Source organism: Amphibalanus amphitrite, unplaced genomic scaffold (assembly GCF_019059575.1).
Source record: "Amphibalanus amphitrite isolate SeventyFive unplaced genomic scaffold, NRLGWU_Aamphi_draft 000886F_arrow, whole genome shotgun sequence".
NCBI lineage: Eukaryota > Metazoa > Arthropoda > Thecostraca > Balanomorpha > Balanidae > Amphibalanus > Amphibalanus amphitrite.
This window is the reverse complement of record NW_024882380.1, coordinates 44,021-61,106: the sequence shown is the minus strand read 5'-3', so window position 1 is coordinate 61,106 and position 17,086 is coordinate 44,021. Positions and strand designations below refer to the sequence as shown.

Sequence of the window (17,086 nt, the reverse complement as noted above, 5' to 3'; positions counted from 1 at the left end):
GTAGGGGTAGGGGTAGTGGTAGGGGTAGGAGTATGGGTAGTAGTAGTGGTAGGGGTAGATGTAGTGGTAGGGGTAGGGGTAGGGGTAGGGGTAGGGGTAGTGGTAGGGGTAGTGGTAGGGGTAGTGGTAGGGGTAGTGGTAGGGGTAGGGGTAGGGGTAGTGGTAGGGTAGGGGTAGTGGTAGGGGTAGTGGTAGGGGTAGGGGTAGTGGTGGAGACAAAAGCAGAACAGTGGCCCGGGCTGATCCCAGCGGACGAGAGGTGACCTATGTGACCTGGCCTGACCCAAAGTGACCGGGGCTGACCCCTTTGACCCGTCTTGACCCCGTATCACCCAAATTTCATCCAACAACGCCCTCAGAACAGTTCTTTTTTAAATTCTCTTCACATTTCCGTCCATATCTATGCTTCTAGACGACACATCGACATGAATCAAACACCATTCGAAAGCAAATTGGCTGGTGCCGCAGTTTTTTTTCCTACCACGCAGCAAAGCAAGTGGCGCAGCCGCTTGTCTATATTACTATTTGAGGAGGGTGCGTCTGTCCGTTACCGAGGTCCCGACTTGGTGGTGCTTTGCGTGGACTACAGGCCAGACCGTTGCACCTAGCGCGGTGAAATTTGCACAACTTATAGATCAAGGATGCGCGACGTGCCTTTGAGGGGTCTGACCTCGATCGGGTTGATAGGGAGCGCGTGGCGCGTGCTCAAAAAGTGCAAATTCGCGTCATAGACTTTACATGTATAAATCAGCGTGCAAAATCGGGCGAAAACGGCTAAATTTGCCCGACACGAGTCCGGTCCCCGTGCAATATTTCGGCAACCGGGCGCCCGATTGACACGGGGAAAACAGCATCGGGTACAGAATTGAACGGGCTATTGAATGGTGTGCAATGCAGAGGATGGCACGTGCCACGTGCACCCGTGAGGGTACTTTTGTTGAAAAAATTGCGGTTTTTGACGAATTTTAGAATTGATTTTATTTTTAGGTGATCGTTAAACTGAGCGAGTTGGAACAACGTCTGTTGGCAAGATAAATGTACCGCCTCTAATGGGAAAATTGTGAATAGCTAATTGAGCGACGCCAAGGTGGTACAAATCGCTGAAGAAAATGGTGTTTGTCGATGATGTGCAACTTTATTATTCACACTGGTTTTGCTGCATAACCTGATATGTTTCGCAATTGAAACTGGTACCGTTTGAAAGAGCATTCAATTTTGTCCAAGATACACCCAACATTTTTGCATGACAAGCAACAATATTCTAAAAAATGCAAATGTTTCAAACCACTACATAGCCATTTTTACCGAAAATCATCGATGGCCCTCAAAAGACTTCACGCCAGTTTTCGAATCATTCTTAAGTAGAACGCATGATAATACGATACGGGCACCTCGATGCGATGTATCTTTTTGTTTTATTACAAAATGCTTGGCCGTCAAAAAGCAATCGAACGAAATGGATACCAACCAAACCGACACAGACCAACCCAATACCCACGGGTCAAAAATAACCCTTCTTCGCGTTGCGGAGCACGCGGGTAACCCTAGTGCAACACTAAAAACACAAATATTGACACCATGTCAGTTACAAATCTCACTGGCCACTGCTATGTGCCTAATGTCAGCTCTAATCATTATTTCTACGCCATGCTTGCTATCACCTACCTTTAAACGGAATACTTAGAGAACCTGAACAAAGTGGAATGAAATCAAACAACACACTTCAACTTTGTTTGAAGCGAATATGTCTCGTTCTCTTGCCTGACAGCAGGCATCACTATCGTATATCGTGTGTCGTATAGTGGCAATACTTCATTGACTAGGGATGCATTTATATCGATGTTTATGCCTGAGATATATTCAAAGACTCACAAAAAAGCGACCTCACATCTGATGTGCCGGCACGAGGGTCAACCAGATCTCTGATTCTCACATTTGTGCGCTTGGATTTGCTATTGATCATGTCACTCCGAGTTCAGTTTATGATATTGCTGTCCCCACCTCGCTATTGACCCATCTGGAGCATTGAAACACGTAAGTCAGCTCACAGGCTGGCCATGGCCGGTTCTACCGAACAGTTCACAGATCACTGTCCTGGGCCAGCCAGGTCTAGCGAGCCACCACCGCTACATACAGCGCACCCGTTAGCTGTCAGAGCTCTTGAAGCGCAGGCGGCTGCGCGGTCGCTGCCGCATGGAGCCTTGGTCGAGCGGCCAGCGGTAGGAACGAGCCGGTCTCGCCACCTCCCCGGCGGACCGTGCCCTCCGCCGCGGTACGGCCGGCGCCGACAGCAGCGCCGCCTCTCGGCCCAAAGGTGGCGCTGCCACACGCCGGTCTGTATGTTCAGATGTCGCTAGTGTCGGCGGCCGGCCAGCCGGTCTCGCCGTCAGCAGGGCAGGGTTGAGCGGCAGCTGTCGGTCGTATCCGGCTGGCGGTGGCTGTAGCAGCTCAACAGGCCGCGGCAGCGGTGCCGACTGAGTGCGCGTGCGGCCCGCCCTCTGCCGGTGCAGACGGAGCGCCTCCTGTTCGGCGACAATTTTGGCGCGCAGCCAGTCGGCCGGCTCGGCGGCGGTGCAGCCCAGCAGTCGGACGCACACTAAACTGTACATGGCCCGGCGGAAGTCCTTGAGGTTGTAGGCGTACAGCAGCGGGTTCAGGGCCGAGTTGGCGTGCGACAAGATGATGGTGAAGTTGGTCAGCTGCAGCGGGATGTTACAGTCCGGACAGAACGCCTGTGGCAGGCAAACACAGTCAATCAGCACTCATCTATGTATGTACAAAAGTAAGACGCGTTCGAAACGGCTACCTCTCTGATATATATATATATATATATATATATATATATATATATATATATATATATATATATATATATATATATATATATATATATATATATATATATATATATATATATATATATATAGTCCTTATTTTTCGGAGGAGGTGTGAAGTAAGTTTTTGAACGTTTGGGGAAGCTCACGCTTAGCACCTCAGCAAATCCCAGGGCTTTAAGCTATAAAGCATGGTAAAAAGAACCGAATTTTCCGACAATCTGCGAATCAGGCTACGTTACTGCTTACCACGGGTTATCGCGCACTTACATCTTACTTTCTACCCACACACGAGCCTGTGATTACTTACGTTGATGCAGTTGATGGTGTAGAGCGGGAACCAGCAGACCATGAAGAACAGCACGATGATGGAGAGGTTTTTGGCTGCCTTGACCTCCTTGCGAGCCACCTGGCCGCCGGCGCAGTTACGGTAGCAGCTGCTCTCCCGGGCGCTCTCCGGTAGGTGGGAGAAAAACGACATGCTGCGTACCTGAAGGCACGGACACATCACAGGTCATTTGATGGTCGCTGTCCAAGCGAAAAGATGTGCTCACCAATGCTTTATTACGTGCAGCAGCAGGTGGGGCATCGGATCGGTATTTATGCGACAGTGAATTCAGGATGCATACGTGAGCTAGAGAGTTAAGCTAGAGGTTTTTATTATTGTCAAAATAATTGAAATGCTATACGACAATACAGTTAGGTATATAATTCGCCAGCAGGTACCCACTGGCTGCGCCTTTCCTTTCTTTTCTTTTTGGTAATGGAGTTGCATCAATTTTGCAATGAAAGTGCGAATGTCATAAGCGCGGTAACCGGGGGGCAGTGGGGGCAGCTTGCCCCCCCCCCCCCACCTCAGGGGCCGTGGGGGCGGTGCCCCCACAACTTTGAGACGTAATACCGTACTTTTTTTGCAAATGTTTTCTTTTTTTGTTGAAAAAGCCAAGGGATGAAAAATAAGTGTCCTAAAACCGATGAGAAAACTTGATTTGGGGTAGGACCCTAGGTTGATCTGTATTATAGTGCCCCCCCCCCCCAGTCTGAAAGTAGTTCCCGCGCCCCTTGCGAATGTCGCATCAGAAAATGCATAGGCAAATATTTTATGCCAGCCCACCTTTGCCCGTCCTTCCGTGTTTGAGACGCTAGAGAAATAATTACCTACTGCAATTGCAGCGCGGAGCTTGCTATAAATCTGAATACGCATTATTGGTGCGTCTATGAGCTGCATCATTGCTGTTCCAGTGTCGGGACTCATTACCTATCACCTGATCGCTCCCCAACATAGTCATTTTAGTCCATTGAGTCCAACACGTCCCTTTGTGCGCTCCTCACGCAACCTGCTCGGCAAATTTATAATAAAAAATATGCTCGGCAAAATTATAGGTATTTGGTTCAAAATTGACGGCTGGCACTCAGGCGCAGCGCACAAGGTGGGCGATGGCTTACGTGAGGCGACAGAGTACAATTATGCTACGTGTTTGGAATTTGACAGGCAACATAACCAGTTCACCACGTATAGCATTAATTCTTATAACCCTTATAACTTGCATACCATGTCTCGCCAGTATGAAATGCTACTAACACATTTTTATTCTTGCCAAAATTACTCGCAAAAAAATAGACACGGCCGCTGAAGGACCCACATCCGGTGTGACCTGTATGCTGCCCCCTTATGACGTCAGCCGTCAGCGCTCGTCCCGGGAGGGGCCTGGTCGGCCGTCACTGGCGGCTATTTTCCGGTGCCGCCCCGCGCCAGTGCGCAGTGACGGCGGCAGCCGGTTGTTTTTCTCCCGGCGCACAAACGGCGGCGACACTGTGCGCCCGGACGACGATGGCCAATTATGTGTGGTCCCAGGACTGGTGCCGGGAGTGCCCGGTCTCCGCTGCGCAATACCTCTTCAGTCATGGTAAACGGATATGTGTGGGCTGGCTCTTCGTAAGAAATGTGAGGCTTTTATACAAGCTGGCTTTGATGGAAAGTTCAGCTTGACAAGTTCCTAGAGCTCATGTTTTCATGTGAGGTGGATGCCTAGGCATGTGGTCAAAGAGCAGCCACATTGTTGGTGAGAATGAAATGAAATAAGAACTGGGGCTGTGAAAATCCAAGATAGTATCAACTGCAATACGTTTCAATGTCACAGCTACTGCTGCCTACAATGCAGCCTGCAGGTCCACATGTGGCTGTCAACAAGTGTGATGCGCAGTTTTCTCCGCCTGTTTGTCCGCCTGTTTGTCCGTCGGTTCTCCACGAGAAGGCCGGAGACGGCAGATAATCAGCGTGCCGCCCATGTCCCCGGTGTGTGCACGGGACGCTCTCCGGGGTATTCATTAGAGACCGCGATAACAGCGCGGCTCTGGCCGGCTTCTCGGGCGGGCGGCAATCGCGGCGGGTCGGCAGCGAGTCCCGGTGGGACCGACTGACCCCACCGGGCCTACCCCGAGAGCAGACAGCGGCCACGGCCACCGACTGTCCGTGGCCGAGTCACCGACACTCCACCCCCTGCTACGTCGATAGACTGCCACGCTAATATATTCATCGATTATAACGCGGTCTCGGAGGCGGTAGATATAGGGCATTACCACCGCCCGTCTCGGCGCTGGTGTCGGCGTGGCCAAACAGCCATAATTTTAGCGGGCCGACACGCTGCCGGCACCGCCCGCCCGAGACGGAACGGAAAACACGTGCTTCGGACACAATCAGACGGAATGATGGCGGATTTGCGGTTAGTAAGAGGAAGTGATTTCAGGTTTGATTTAACATCACAAGGTAAGGGTAGCGAAGATTTCTGAAGAGAATTTCCGAAAATTCTCCTTGGGAAGCATTGTCGCAAAATACTCATTTTTGTTTACATCAGAGTTCAGACATCAGCACATAACAGCATTGACGCCTGGTGGCGCATCGAAAAATAAAACCGTCTAAAGAGATTTGTAAGTGTTGAAGCAGTACGTTCAAGAAGCATTTATATTTGAGCTGATATAAGGAGACCTATAAGCAAATACATGTATATCCCTTTTTATTCAATCGGCTTCAATGACGACAACGCCAGCCCTCACCGATCATGCAGCCCGATTTCTAGTTAACCTGGCGCGTAGACTGTACCGCCGAGCCGGTATGTAGTGCGGGTTGCCTACCCTGCCAGTTCCCAAGCCGCCGCGCCCGGCCGGTGTCCTGTCTATCCTGGGTGTTCTGGTATCCGTCCGTCGTCTTACCCACCTGTTTGACGACGACTATGTAGATGCGGATGTAGAATACGGCCATCACGAGGCCGGGGAAGACGATGGTGGCGAAGTAGAGGAACACGAGGTAGTCGTAGTCCATGACTCGTGTGAAGAGACAGGACGGGTAGGGGCCGGCGTTCCAGCCCATAACTGGGAGCAGTCCGACCACGGCTCCCAGCACCCAGCAGCCGATTATAATACCTGTAACACCAGTAAAACGCCTTTTGGGCGAAGAACGAGCGAGCGAGATAGTGAGCCCTGCACGTGCGGAAGGGCGAGAGGGTGCTTCCAACGGGCTTGCGCAAAGCACCCTTCTAACTGGTCGCTAGCGGTGTGCCAAATTTGAACGCAATCGGCCCAGCCGTTCCTGAGATCTGGAAGCGGCATTCTGCACGTGCGCACGTGCAAACGGGGTCCAAAATGACTTTTGCACGGCACCCTACTAACTGGTCCCCAACCGTGTACCAAATTTGAGCGCAATCGGCCCAGCCGTTCTCGAGATCTGGAAACGCCCCCTGCACGTGCGCACGTGCAGTAGCACCCTAACCGCAACACATGGGAATGCATTGCCTGGTGGGTGCCTACATGTATGCCAAGTTTCAGCGAAATCGCCCCAGTAATTACCGAGTTACTGAAATGGGAACAAATTTGGCACCTCTTATTGTTGTATTTTGCACGTGCACTGGGGGTGACCCACATGCATCGAGAGTATCCTATTTTGGGTAGAAGGGATGCTGCTACCCTATAAAAATTACCGCAAGTCAATCGCCCAAGCGGCTGCTGAGATATGAGCCTCTCAAAATCACTACTTTTGCAAAACAGCTTGAACACCCTTGACTTTTCACGTGGCACGTGCCACGACGGTCACTGAGATGTATCACAAGTAGTCAATTACGGGGTAGAAGGGATGGGGCTACCCAACAAAAAAGACCGCAGGCCAATCGGTCCAGCGGTTGCTGAGATATAAGCCTCTCAAAAGCGTTACAGGCCGGGCCGGGCCGGGCCGCTCATACTGAGATTTTTCCGTTATATTGAAAAGACTCACTTCGCTCGCTGCGCTCGCTCGCTCGTAATAATATGCAGCGGATTCATTACATTGGAGAGAAAATGGAAAATGTTTGTTAACCCGCGCACCGACGGGGGTCTGCGCCAACTTCGCACCGACGGGGGGGGGGGGGCGGATGACCGCCCCCCCTGAGATCTCGAGAACGAAGCAAGATAGCGACAAGCGGTAAACGGCATCGGATACGCACGGTCAAGATCTACAATTTTTACAAAGGTCATTTTCAGGTCAGGTCAAAGATGACGTCACAGGGGTCGAAAAAGTCAAAATGGCGGCGCTAGATATGGAGAGAGTTTTTCTCGAATAACTTTCGAATTACTCAAGATAGGAACAAACTAAGGGCATCATCGTGATCCTCTCGTCAATCCGCATCGAATGATATATATGTTGACCTCGAAAGGTCAAGGTCAAAGGTTGACCTCAGGTCACGTGACCTCGAGGTCATCATGTATATCATTCGATGCGTCTTGACGAGCTGAACACAATGAGACCATCCACGCGGCTGTATTTTGTTCCTGTACGGAGTTATTGGCCAAAAACCTTTGGTGACCTTTGATGACGTCACATGACCTCACAGCTGCCCAACAGCAAAACAGACCTCAAGGTAGTGAAGGTTGATCGTATATGAAGTCATGTATGGTATATGGGGCCATTCCGACCCGTTTTAGTGGTAAAAACAGGGAGTTGATTTTCCCCCCATTGACTTATAATGGGGAGGTCGCGAAATTGACCTGACCTTAGGTCACCGATATCAAAATTCCGAGATATACAAATTGTAGCTACTAATGACCTTATAACATCCTGCGACTTTCAAAGGCCTCCGACATCTACTGTAGCTCTGGCACGGTGACAAAGTTGCAAAAAAGTGACTTGAGGTTGGGTCATTCAAAGTGACCTGGTGACCTGACCTTAAAAGGTAGGAGGTTCAAACTTGCACACCATGTGTAAAATTGATGAGGGAATAGTCGTATTTAATTTCGCGCCGCGGTTTTCCCGCTATTCGCGAAAAACCTCAGGGGGGGCGGATATCCGCCCCCCCCGTCGGTGCGCGGGTTAAGATAAATAATTCGATTTATTGAAAATAGTGACATGTACCAGAACAACCCATTGAAGGAGTCTAAATCGCATTGGGCTAAATTTTCTAAAACGGATTTCACTCAGATAAAGCGCCTTAAACAACGCGCACCTAGCGTCTATTGGTTTGGTGATACAAACTTCAAAGCTCTCTCAGTGAGATCACAAAGCCTTTTATTCTAATTAGGAAGGTAGGTATGCATGCACATTGCACCATTCTAGAAACTTCTTTGAAACGAAAACAATGACCACGTCAGGTGCGGGTTAAATGTACATAGGTAACCGACCTGCAGTTTTAATCGAAAACGACTGTAAAGCTACGGCAAATGGTGAAAATGCCGTGTTCAGTTATCGTTAGTTCAAATTCTCATCTCGAATAGTGCACTAGTAATTCCCTCAAAGGTCATCGCCACTGTGAAGTCCGTTCTCAGGATGTACCCAATCAATAGCAATACAATTTTCTGGCGGCGATGCTATGATGGGCAATGTTGGTGTGGTATCGCGGTGTCCCCAGACCGAGTCATTACTGCAGACCACGATTCAAGTGTGGGTTGTTGGTCGTTATTGGCGGGGTGTTGGTCGTTATTACAGACGGCCGGACGAGAGGCGTGCCGTAGACTGTTTTTGCCTATATCGGCAGCTGTCCAGGTCATTAGCGACAGCCAAGGTGGGAGGTGGCGATAGCGGTCGCCGGCGGAGTCATGACACGCCATCGACCCCGACACAGCGGCACAACAGTCAGCAGGCTGCAGTCCGCCGCCGCCGCCGCCGCCGCCGGGCCGGCTGACTGCTGCCGATACTCGGCTAATGACGACCCGACCCCGAACCCTATCCCACCAGCGCGGCGCGGCGCCCTCGCCGCCGTCCCGTCCCCACCTCCGCTACAGATCCCCATGCCGTCGGACGTCAGAGAAGGCGTGTCGCCGAGCTTTTGTGGCCAGATAGCCGATTGGTGCCAGTCTACGGTCTATTACGAGTGGGGTTACGGGGTCAAGGGTGCCACTCATGTCAGAATATTGCATGCGTAATAAATATGGCTGGGAGCTGGATGGGAGTGCCGGCCGGATCCTTTTGCCTCTGAGGCGTCTGGATGCTGAGTTTTTTTTTCTCTCAAAGTATTGCCATTGAGAATAAGAAAACGACATTGTTATACTAGACATTGCAGTATTTAATCGTAAGTCTATTTTAACGTCACTTGAATGCTCACCGCTGGTCACATCCCTGAACAATAGGTTCTCAACAGGAGGGTCTCCATCGAAGCCTATATCTCTCACCTGTGACTAGCTGTGACGTCATGATGCGCGCGTACTGCATCGGATAGAGGATGGCCCAGAATCGGTCCACCGACACGGCCAGCAGGTTCAGGATGCTGGTGGTGCACAGGATGAGTAGTACCGAGATGCTGACCAGGCAGGCGCCGAGGGCGCGCGGCAGGCCCACGCTGGCCAGCACCGCCACCGGTACTCCCAGCACCCCGACCAGGAGATCGGAGAGTGCCAGCGACAAAATGTAGTAGTTGGTCTGCTTGCGCAACCGCCGGTCGGTCACGAACACGATGCACACCAGGCTGTTGCCGACGGCTGCCACGATGCCCACCAGGATCTCGCAGAGCGTGTAGGTGAGGCTGAGCCGCGTCTCCAGCTCCGTGGCCGGATGCTCGGTGGGCGGCGGCCCCAGCCGGGCGGCCGCCAGCGACCAGTTGGCCAGGTGGACCGAATCGGCCGACCAGCCCGGCAGACGGTCCGACCCCGCGCCGACCGGCCAGCCCGCCGTCAGCAGATCAGGACCCGGCGTCCCCGGCACCTCCGAGCTCCAGTTGAACGCCATCCGACCGGCGCCGCCAGCTCTGAAACAAAAATAATGATATCTAACAATCGTGACATGGCTAGCTGATCAAAATATGGTGGGAATAGGAATTAAACGTTAAGTCGGTCGTTTCATATATTGGGATGCTCGGCAAAAGTTACGGGCTATTTTTCAGTGTGCCAGTTAATTGTGTGCTAATTTGATGCCTAATTTCGTGGATATATGCCCTCAAATCACAACCTGCATGACTATAGTCTGAGTTTACATTCGATTTCGCTAACGATCTGACCTCAGCTGTCCAACTGTCTAAATAGGCCCGAGTTATTTCTGGTAGGTCTTCACACGATGAATTATAGCTCTCTCATCGATTTATTCGACAAACCTATGAAACTCGACTCTGCACCAGACAGCATGGCTATCTATCCCAGACAGCTTTAAAAAAGAAGATAGGGACCAAGTTACTGAAATGATAGCATTGCGTCAGAACATCCAATAGAAATATTGGTTTCTTGTGAAAGCTTATCTTTTGATTGCGCCCTACACCGGCATCATACCTGAAACGCTATACCTATTGTAATGTTTGTTGTCTGATATGTAGGTTGGTAGTTGCATTGGCAAATTGTAGATGCAACTAGGCTTTGTATGCATCACTTTTTACTGTACTACTGCCGAATTTTGAGCTGCCAGAGCTCCGAAGCACGCAAATGCAAGATGGAATAATATCCTAATAATGCTGAGTGGAGTAATGATTCAAATGCAAAAAAAGGCAGCTAAAAGGATTATTAATGATGCGCTGTGCTTTGCATGAAAGCGCACTTTTTGGTGGCGTTTTTGTTCCCGCTCTCTGGTCTCTGTTCTCATTGCGGCACAAGTGGCCCGAATTGGCGGCTCTGAGCGCGTCTGACGCTGATGGGATCCAGTGACTTGGAGCGTAAAGACATAATCACCGCGTCAGACCGGAGGCTCCCGGGGCTCTGAGGCGTATAAGAGGTCCCGACAGCGTGCAGCGACGGAGTTACCGCCCCGAACCCCGAACCCCCTCCGCATGGCCCGGCCGCCACGGGGCCCTGTTGGTAGCCGGCTGCTCCACGTCAATACATCAAATGCAACCACTACTTCTGATTCTAAAGGTTGGCGACGGACTGCTACACAGTCAAAGATAACCACTACTTAGGTTCTAATGATATCAAGGTAAATCCAGACTTCCAGTATCACGGTTTTTAACTGACTGCATCAATGTAACTCGTGTGCTCCGACATTCGCTACCTCTGCTTTTCGTCCCCCTCCACACCACCACACCCCGTGTTTATTGTTTCAAGGTCGCTGCTAGTGGTCAGCGTCCGGTCGTCTGTTTTGTCCTGTGGCCGGTCTGTTTTGGACCGCTTTCCGGCTGTTTTGGGTTTGTGTTCACCAGCCGACAGTTGACCGATGGCCACACAGACACTGCAGCTCTAATGATGTGTGCGGTGTTATTTGGAGAGAGAGAGAGAGAGAGAGAGAGAGAGAGAGAGAGAGAGAGAGAGAGAGAGAGAGAGAGAGAGAGAGAGAGAGGGAGGGAGGGAGGGAGAGAGAGAGGTAACGATTGAAAGAGACAACTATGCATTCCTGTCACATATAAATATTTGACAGATGGAATTGAAGACCCAAGCAGTCAGGCAGACAGACAGACAGACAGACACAGAGACAGAAAGACAGAGGGGAATGAATCTCTTCCCAACCCATACTGGCTTCTTTTTGTTTGTTTAGTTTGTCCCTGTTACGGCCTACGAAAACATGCATGCATACATTTTAGTCACCAAGAACCGGGCCTCGTCATGCGGAGAGAATAGCAACGTCACGAGCTCGCGATATCTGTCTGTTTCAGGACGAGCGCACCATTTACGACCGTGCGAGTGAATAAACAAAGGGCATCTCGTGTGTACCATGGGACCTTCACTGGAATGAATTGTGGTATGTAGCTGCTTCAATCTGAAAATCAAATGAAAACGCTGTAAGTGAAAATGGCAATCAATTTCTTTAAGATTAACAGGATTGGTTTGACGTAACTTTTCGGTATTGATTGCATGCAAGCTCAATTTATCTCTGAAGTGTGTGTTTTATCAAATGATGTGTAGTGTGTACCTACCATGCCGACGGCCGTCAGACATACCTATTTCGGTTGTGGGTGGCACGCTAGCCCTTTTGACACATCAATAAATTAAGTGCTATCTATGCAACACAGCCACGCTCACGCACACAGCCCCCCCCCCCCCCCCCCCCCACCACCACCACCAAGCACACCTCATCCACTTATCTCCGGTGGCGGGGCGTGTCTGTTTCGTCCCGCCCGCACGCGTGCCCGGCGCGGCCCGGTGCCGACCTGCCGTGGTCGTTCTAAGTCCATCACATTGCTGTGTCCACACGACTCGGCAGTCCGCGCCGGCCCGTCCGTGCTCCCCCCGCCCCTCCCCACACCGCCTGACGTGCAGCTGCGCCCCGACGCGACGGCCGCAGGGCTGGGCAGCGGACGCGCCTTGCCTTATGCCTGAAACAGACTCTTTCCGCAGTCAGGAAATCGCATGCGAGAGCCTATTCAAATACATGGAAGCACGCTCGCATCAATCGCACGCACCTCCCGCAAGCGATTGATGCGAGAAGAATTATAATGTATTTGAATAGGCTCTCACGTGCGATTTCCTGAACGCGGAAAGAGTCTGTTTCAGCCTTTACGCCCGGCCCTTCGCCTCAGGCAGCAGTTCGATAGCGTCCGTCCCGTGACTGTCGTGCATCAGTGAACTTTTCCCATTTCCGTACACTATACGTCAGTCAGCTTCTTATAAGAGTAATTGGCGAATGCCATTTGCGATCTGTCTTCTACAGGTGCCGGTGAAGTAGCGATGCTTTTCAGATGGATAAGTACCTAAAACATCCCTACGCATACCAAAGATCTATTTTACTACCAATTTTTATCTAAAAAGCATTTCTATCTTCCAGGTCCTATTTGTCAATTCAAAACCATTTTGGGATCCACAGCATAATTATAGGTACCAGTATAACGCCTTTTGGGGCGACTAACGGAGCGAGCGAGAGGGTGGGCCTTACACGTGCGAAATTGCGAGGGGGTACTTCCAACTGACTTGTGCACTGCACCCTCCTAGCTGGTCTCTAGCGAGGTGCCAAATTTGAGACAATCGGTCCAGCCGTTCTCGAGATCTGGAAGCGGCATCCTGCAGGTGCGCACGTGCAAAATGGGTCCCAACTGACTTGTGCACGGCACCCTACTAACCGGTCCCTATGTGTACCAAATTTGAGCGCAATCGGTCGAGCCGTTCTCGAGATCTGGAAACGACCCCTGCACGTGCGCACGTGCAGCAGCACCCCAACTCTGGCACATGGATATGCAGTGCCTAGTGGGTGCCTACCTACATGCCAACTTTCAGCGCAATCGGCCAAGTAGTTGCCGAGATATTGCAACAATTACAAAACTGACACCTCTTCGTTTTGCACGTGGCACGTGCATAAGGGGTCACCCACATGCATTGGGAATAGTCCAATACTTGGTAGAAGGAATGAAGCTACCCTACAAAAATTACCGCATGTAAATCGGTCAAGTGGTTGCTGAGATATAAGAGGCAAAAGCGTCCGCACGGCCGGCCGGTCATACTCAGAAATTTCCGTTAATCTAAGGAAAGACTCCGCTCGCTTCGCTCGCTCCGTAATAAATATAATAGTAATTTTTAATTGATTAAAAATTATAATTTCAGTGTCCGAATCTCTTACCGAATCTCTTGTCACCATTTCCCTGTGTGAATTCACCGCTCCTCATGCCTCCATATGCTCCTCTGTTGAGCTGACAGCCCGCTGAGTGACTGCTAATGCTGTACATAATGTCGCACCTCGCCCCCTTCCCATCCGGGACGTGTCGGGCCGGGGCGTGTCGGGCAGTCTGGGTGAACTACAGGCGGCCGCCGAAGGAGGTCCGTCACACACCGTCGTCGCCGCGACGGTCGGTGGGTCGGCCCGACCGTCGTAGCCGTCGCGGCCGAAATGCCGCCACTTCGAAGTTCCAGTGCCGGAGGCCTTCTCGATCGCAGATTCGCTTGAGTGACGGCCACATTTAAGATGGTTCTCAAGCTAACCTGGCCTGTTAACCCTCGACGGCACAGGGGGGGGGGGGGTCATGCAACCCCCCTAAGGTTTTTCGCAAATAACTCGCGTAAAAAGCGGCCGATCGCGACGAAACTTTCAGTACCTTCGCATTAATTAATTTTACATCTACCCTGAAAATTTCATGACCCTGACCCCAATGACCTTGGACCTGTGACCTCTTTTCCGTGACCATGTTTGGCCGAAATCGCGATTCGGCGTATGTCGGCTCGCATTAGCCGCGCGTTTGCAAGTTTTTCGTGGTTTCAAACGTTCAAACATGTGATTTGATGTTTCTCCCATGGATAAGGGTGGGTGTCAAGGTCACCTGAAGGTCAGGTCAGGTCATTGACCTTTGGTGACCTCGGTTCACTTTTTCGAGTTTTACATGTTTCTAGGCTAGTTTTTGGAGCTGAATTCGAATTTAGCAACCATTTGAGCATTTACGAAGTAGGTTTGGTGCCTTCGTAACATGTTACGAAGCTGTCAGAAGTGGATGACAGGTACTACGAATACCTGTCACGATCCCTACCGGTTGACCTGACCTGACCTGACCTGACCTGACCTGACCCGACCCATGGTCTTAACGCTTAACGACATCCTCTGTGATCAAAACTAACACGTTATTCGTGATCAGCACCCCGGAAAATCCCTTAGAAGCCACGCTTTACGACTTTCTAGCAGGTCCCGATATTCTCAATTTTTGGGTCATTGACCTGACCTGGAAGGTCAACCGATGACCTAGGACCTTAAAACCCTCGCATGTGTGCGGCGTTTGCCAGCTTCTAATGTGTAGGGGGGGGGTCGGTTGGACCCCCCTTGCCGTTTGGCCCCTGATCGAGCTAGAGCTTCGCGGAAAAAACCGAGCGTGTTGCCCGTGACGAGAGGAAGCCGATGATATCCAATTTTAAGGTCCTAGGTCATTGGTTGACCTTCCAGGTCAGGTCAATGACCCAAAGTCGGGAAAATCGGGACCTATTAGAAAGTCGTAAAGTGTGGCTGCTATGGGGTTTTTCGGGGTGCTGATCACGAATATCGTGCTAGTTTTGATCACAGATGATGTCTTTAAGCATTTCGACTAGGTCGGGTCAGGTCAGGTCAGGTCAACCAGTAGGCGTCGTGACGGGTATTCGTAGTGCGTGTCAACCGCCTCTGACAGCTTCGTAACATGTTACGAAGGCACCACAACTACTTCGTAAATGTTCAAATGGTTACTAAATTCGAATTCAGCTCCAAAAACTAGTCTAGAAACATGTAAAACTCGAAAAAGTGAACCGAGGTCACCCGAGGTCACCAAAGGTCAATGACCTGACCTGACCTTCAGGTGACCTTGACACCCACCCTAATGCATGGGAGTAACATCAAATCACATGTTTGAACGTTTGAAACCACGAAAAGCTTGCAAACGCGCGGCTAATGCGAGCCGACATACACGGAATCGCGATTCCGGCCAAACATGGTCTCGGAAAAGAGGTCACAGGTCAAAGGTCATTTGGGTCAGGATCATGAAATTTTCAGGGTAGGTGTAAAATTGATCAATGCCAAGGTACTGAAGGTTTCGTCGCGATCAGCCACTTTTAACGCGAGTTATTCGCGAAAAAACATGGGGGGTCTATCCGACCCTCTACACATGCGAGGGTTAAAATTGGGTATCATTGGCTTCCTCTTGTGACGGGCAACACGCTCGTTTTTTCTGCGAAGCTCTAGCTCCATCAGGGGCCAAACGTGAGGGGGTCGTACCAACCCCCCCCCTTGTGCCGTCGAAGGACTCAAAATCGCCTGTGCCGGCGAGGGTTGAAATTAGTTATACCTTACGCCAGCTAAATCTAAACTATTTTTTTCGGATTAACATAAAAGACAAGGGGTGCAGAGACTTCCACTGGCGTCCAACTGGCGTATAACTGAGCAGACGTCCAAGTTGGCGTCTAACTTGGTGTCTAACTGTTGGACGGAGACTTCCAAGCTAGACGCGTCTGAAGTTAGTTGTCGCCAGATAGACGCAGCCGCCGTCCAGCTAGACGCGTTTAAGACTTAGACGCGTCTAGCTATACGCGAAATGAAAGTCTACACCAAAGATGCTGGGCTAGCTCGTATAGCCTGTAGCAAAATGAATTATCCTTCCTCAGATCTTTCAAATCTGTCGGATTCAGTTATCTTTTTCGTTGCATAAATCATAATCAATAAGTGCCAAGTGCAGTTAGTTTGGTTTTTACGGAGCGAGCGAAGCGAGCGGAGTCTTACGTAGAATAACGGAAATTTCTGAGTATGAGCGGCCGGCCGGCCGGCCGGCCGTGGGGACGCTCTTCAAAAGCTAATATCTTAGGAACGGGACATCCGATTGACAAGCGGTCTTCTTTACTGAATGTCACTTGGACGTAAAAGTTCTGTGGTGTGATGGCCACCATGCGTTCTTGCCAACCACCGCACGTGGCGCGTGGTAAAGTTGGACATTTTTTAAGAACCCCCAAAATTGCAACCTCAATAACGGCACAACGGCTGGGCCGATTGAATTGAAACTCGGTACACAGTTAGGTCTCCATCAGATAATTCATCTGCATGTGTTAGGGTTGGGGTGCTGCTGCACGTGCGCACGTGCAGGGGTCGTTTCCAGATCTCGAGAACGGCTGGGCCGATGGCGCTCAAATTTGGTACACGGTTAGGGACCAGTTAGTAGGGTGCCGTGCACAAGTCAGTTGGGACCCATTTTGCACGTGCGCACGTGCAGGGTGCCGCTTCCAGATCTCGAGAACGGCTGGGCCGATTGTGCTCAAATTTGGCACATCGCTAGAGACCGGTTAGTAGGGTGCCGTGCACAAGTCAGTTGGAGGTACCCCCTCGAAATTTCGCACGTGCAAGGCCCACCCTCTCGCTCGCTCCGTTAGTCGCCCCATAAGGCGTTATACTGGCCATCACACCACAGGGATACTAACCGGTCTCTACTAACCGGTTAGTATCCCTACTAACC

The 17,086-nt window shown here is 50.8% G+C and overlaps 1 protein-coding gene across 1 annotated transcript in view; it reads right to left on the bottom strand.

The window, feature by feature from the left end:
* Positions 1-1,172: 1,172 nt before the first annotated feature.
* Positions 1,173-17,086, bottom strand: part of LOC122367647 (adenosine receptor A2b-like) — a 36,543-nt gene continuing 20,629 nt past the window's right edge. Inside the window, exons 2-5 of the mRNA XM_043340957.1 lie at positions 9,465-10,036; positions 6,049-6,254; positions 3,145-3,324; positions 1,173-2,732 (exon numbers count right to left, since the gene is read on the bottom strand). Coding sequence (XP_043196892.1) covers positions 2,145-2,732; positions 3,145-3,324; positions 6,049-6,254; positions 9,465-10,017 — 1,527 coding nt within the window. The 5' untranslated portion in view covers positions 10,018-10,036 and the 3' untranslated portion in view covers positions 1,173-2,144. The remainder of the gene's footprint in view (positions 2,733-3,144; positions 3,325-6,048; positions 6,255-9,464; positions 10,037-17,086) is intronic.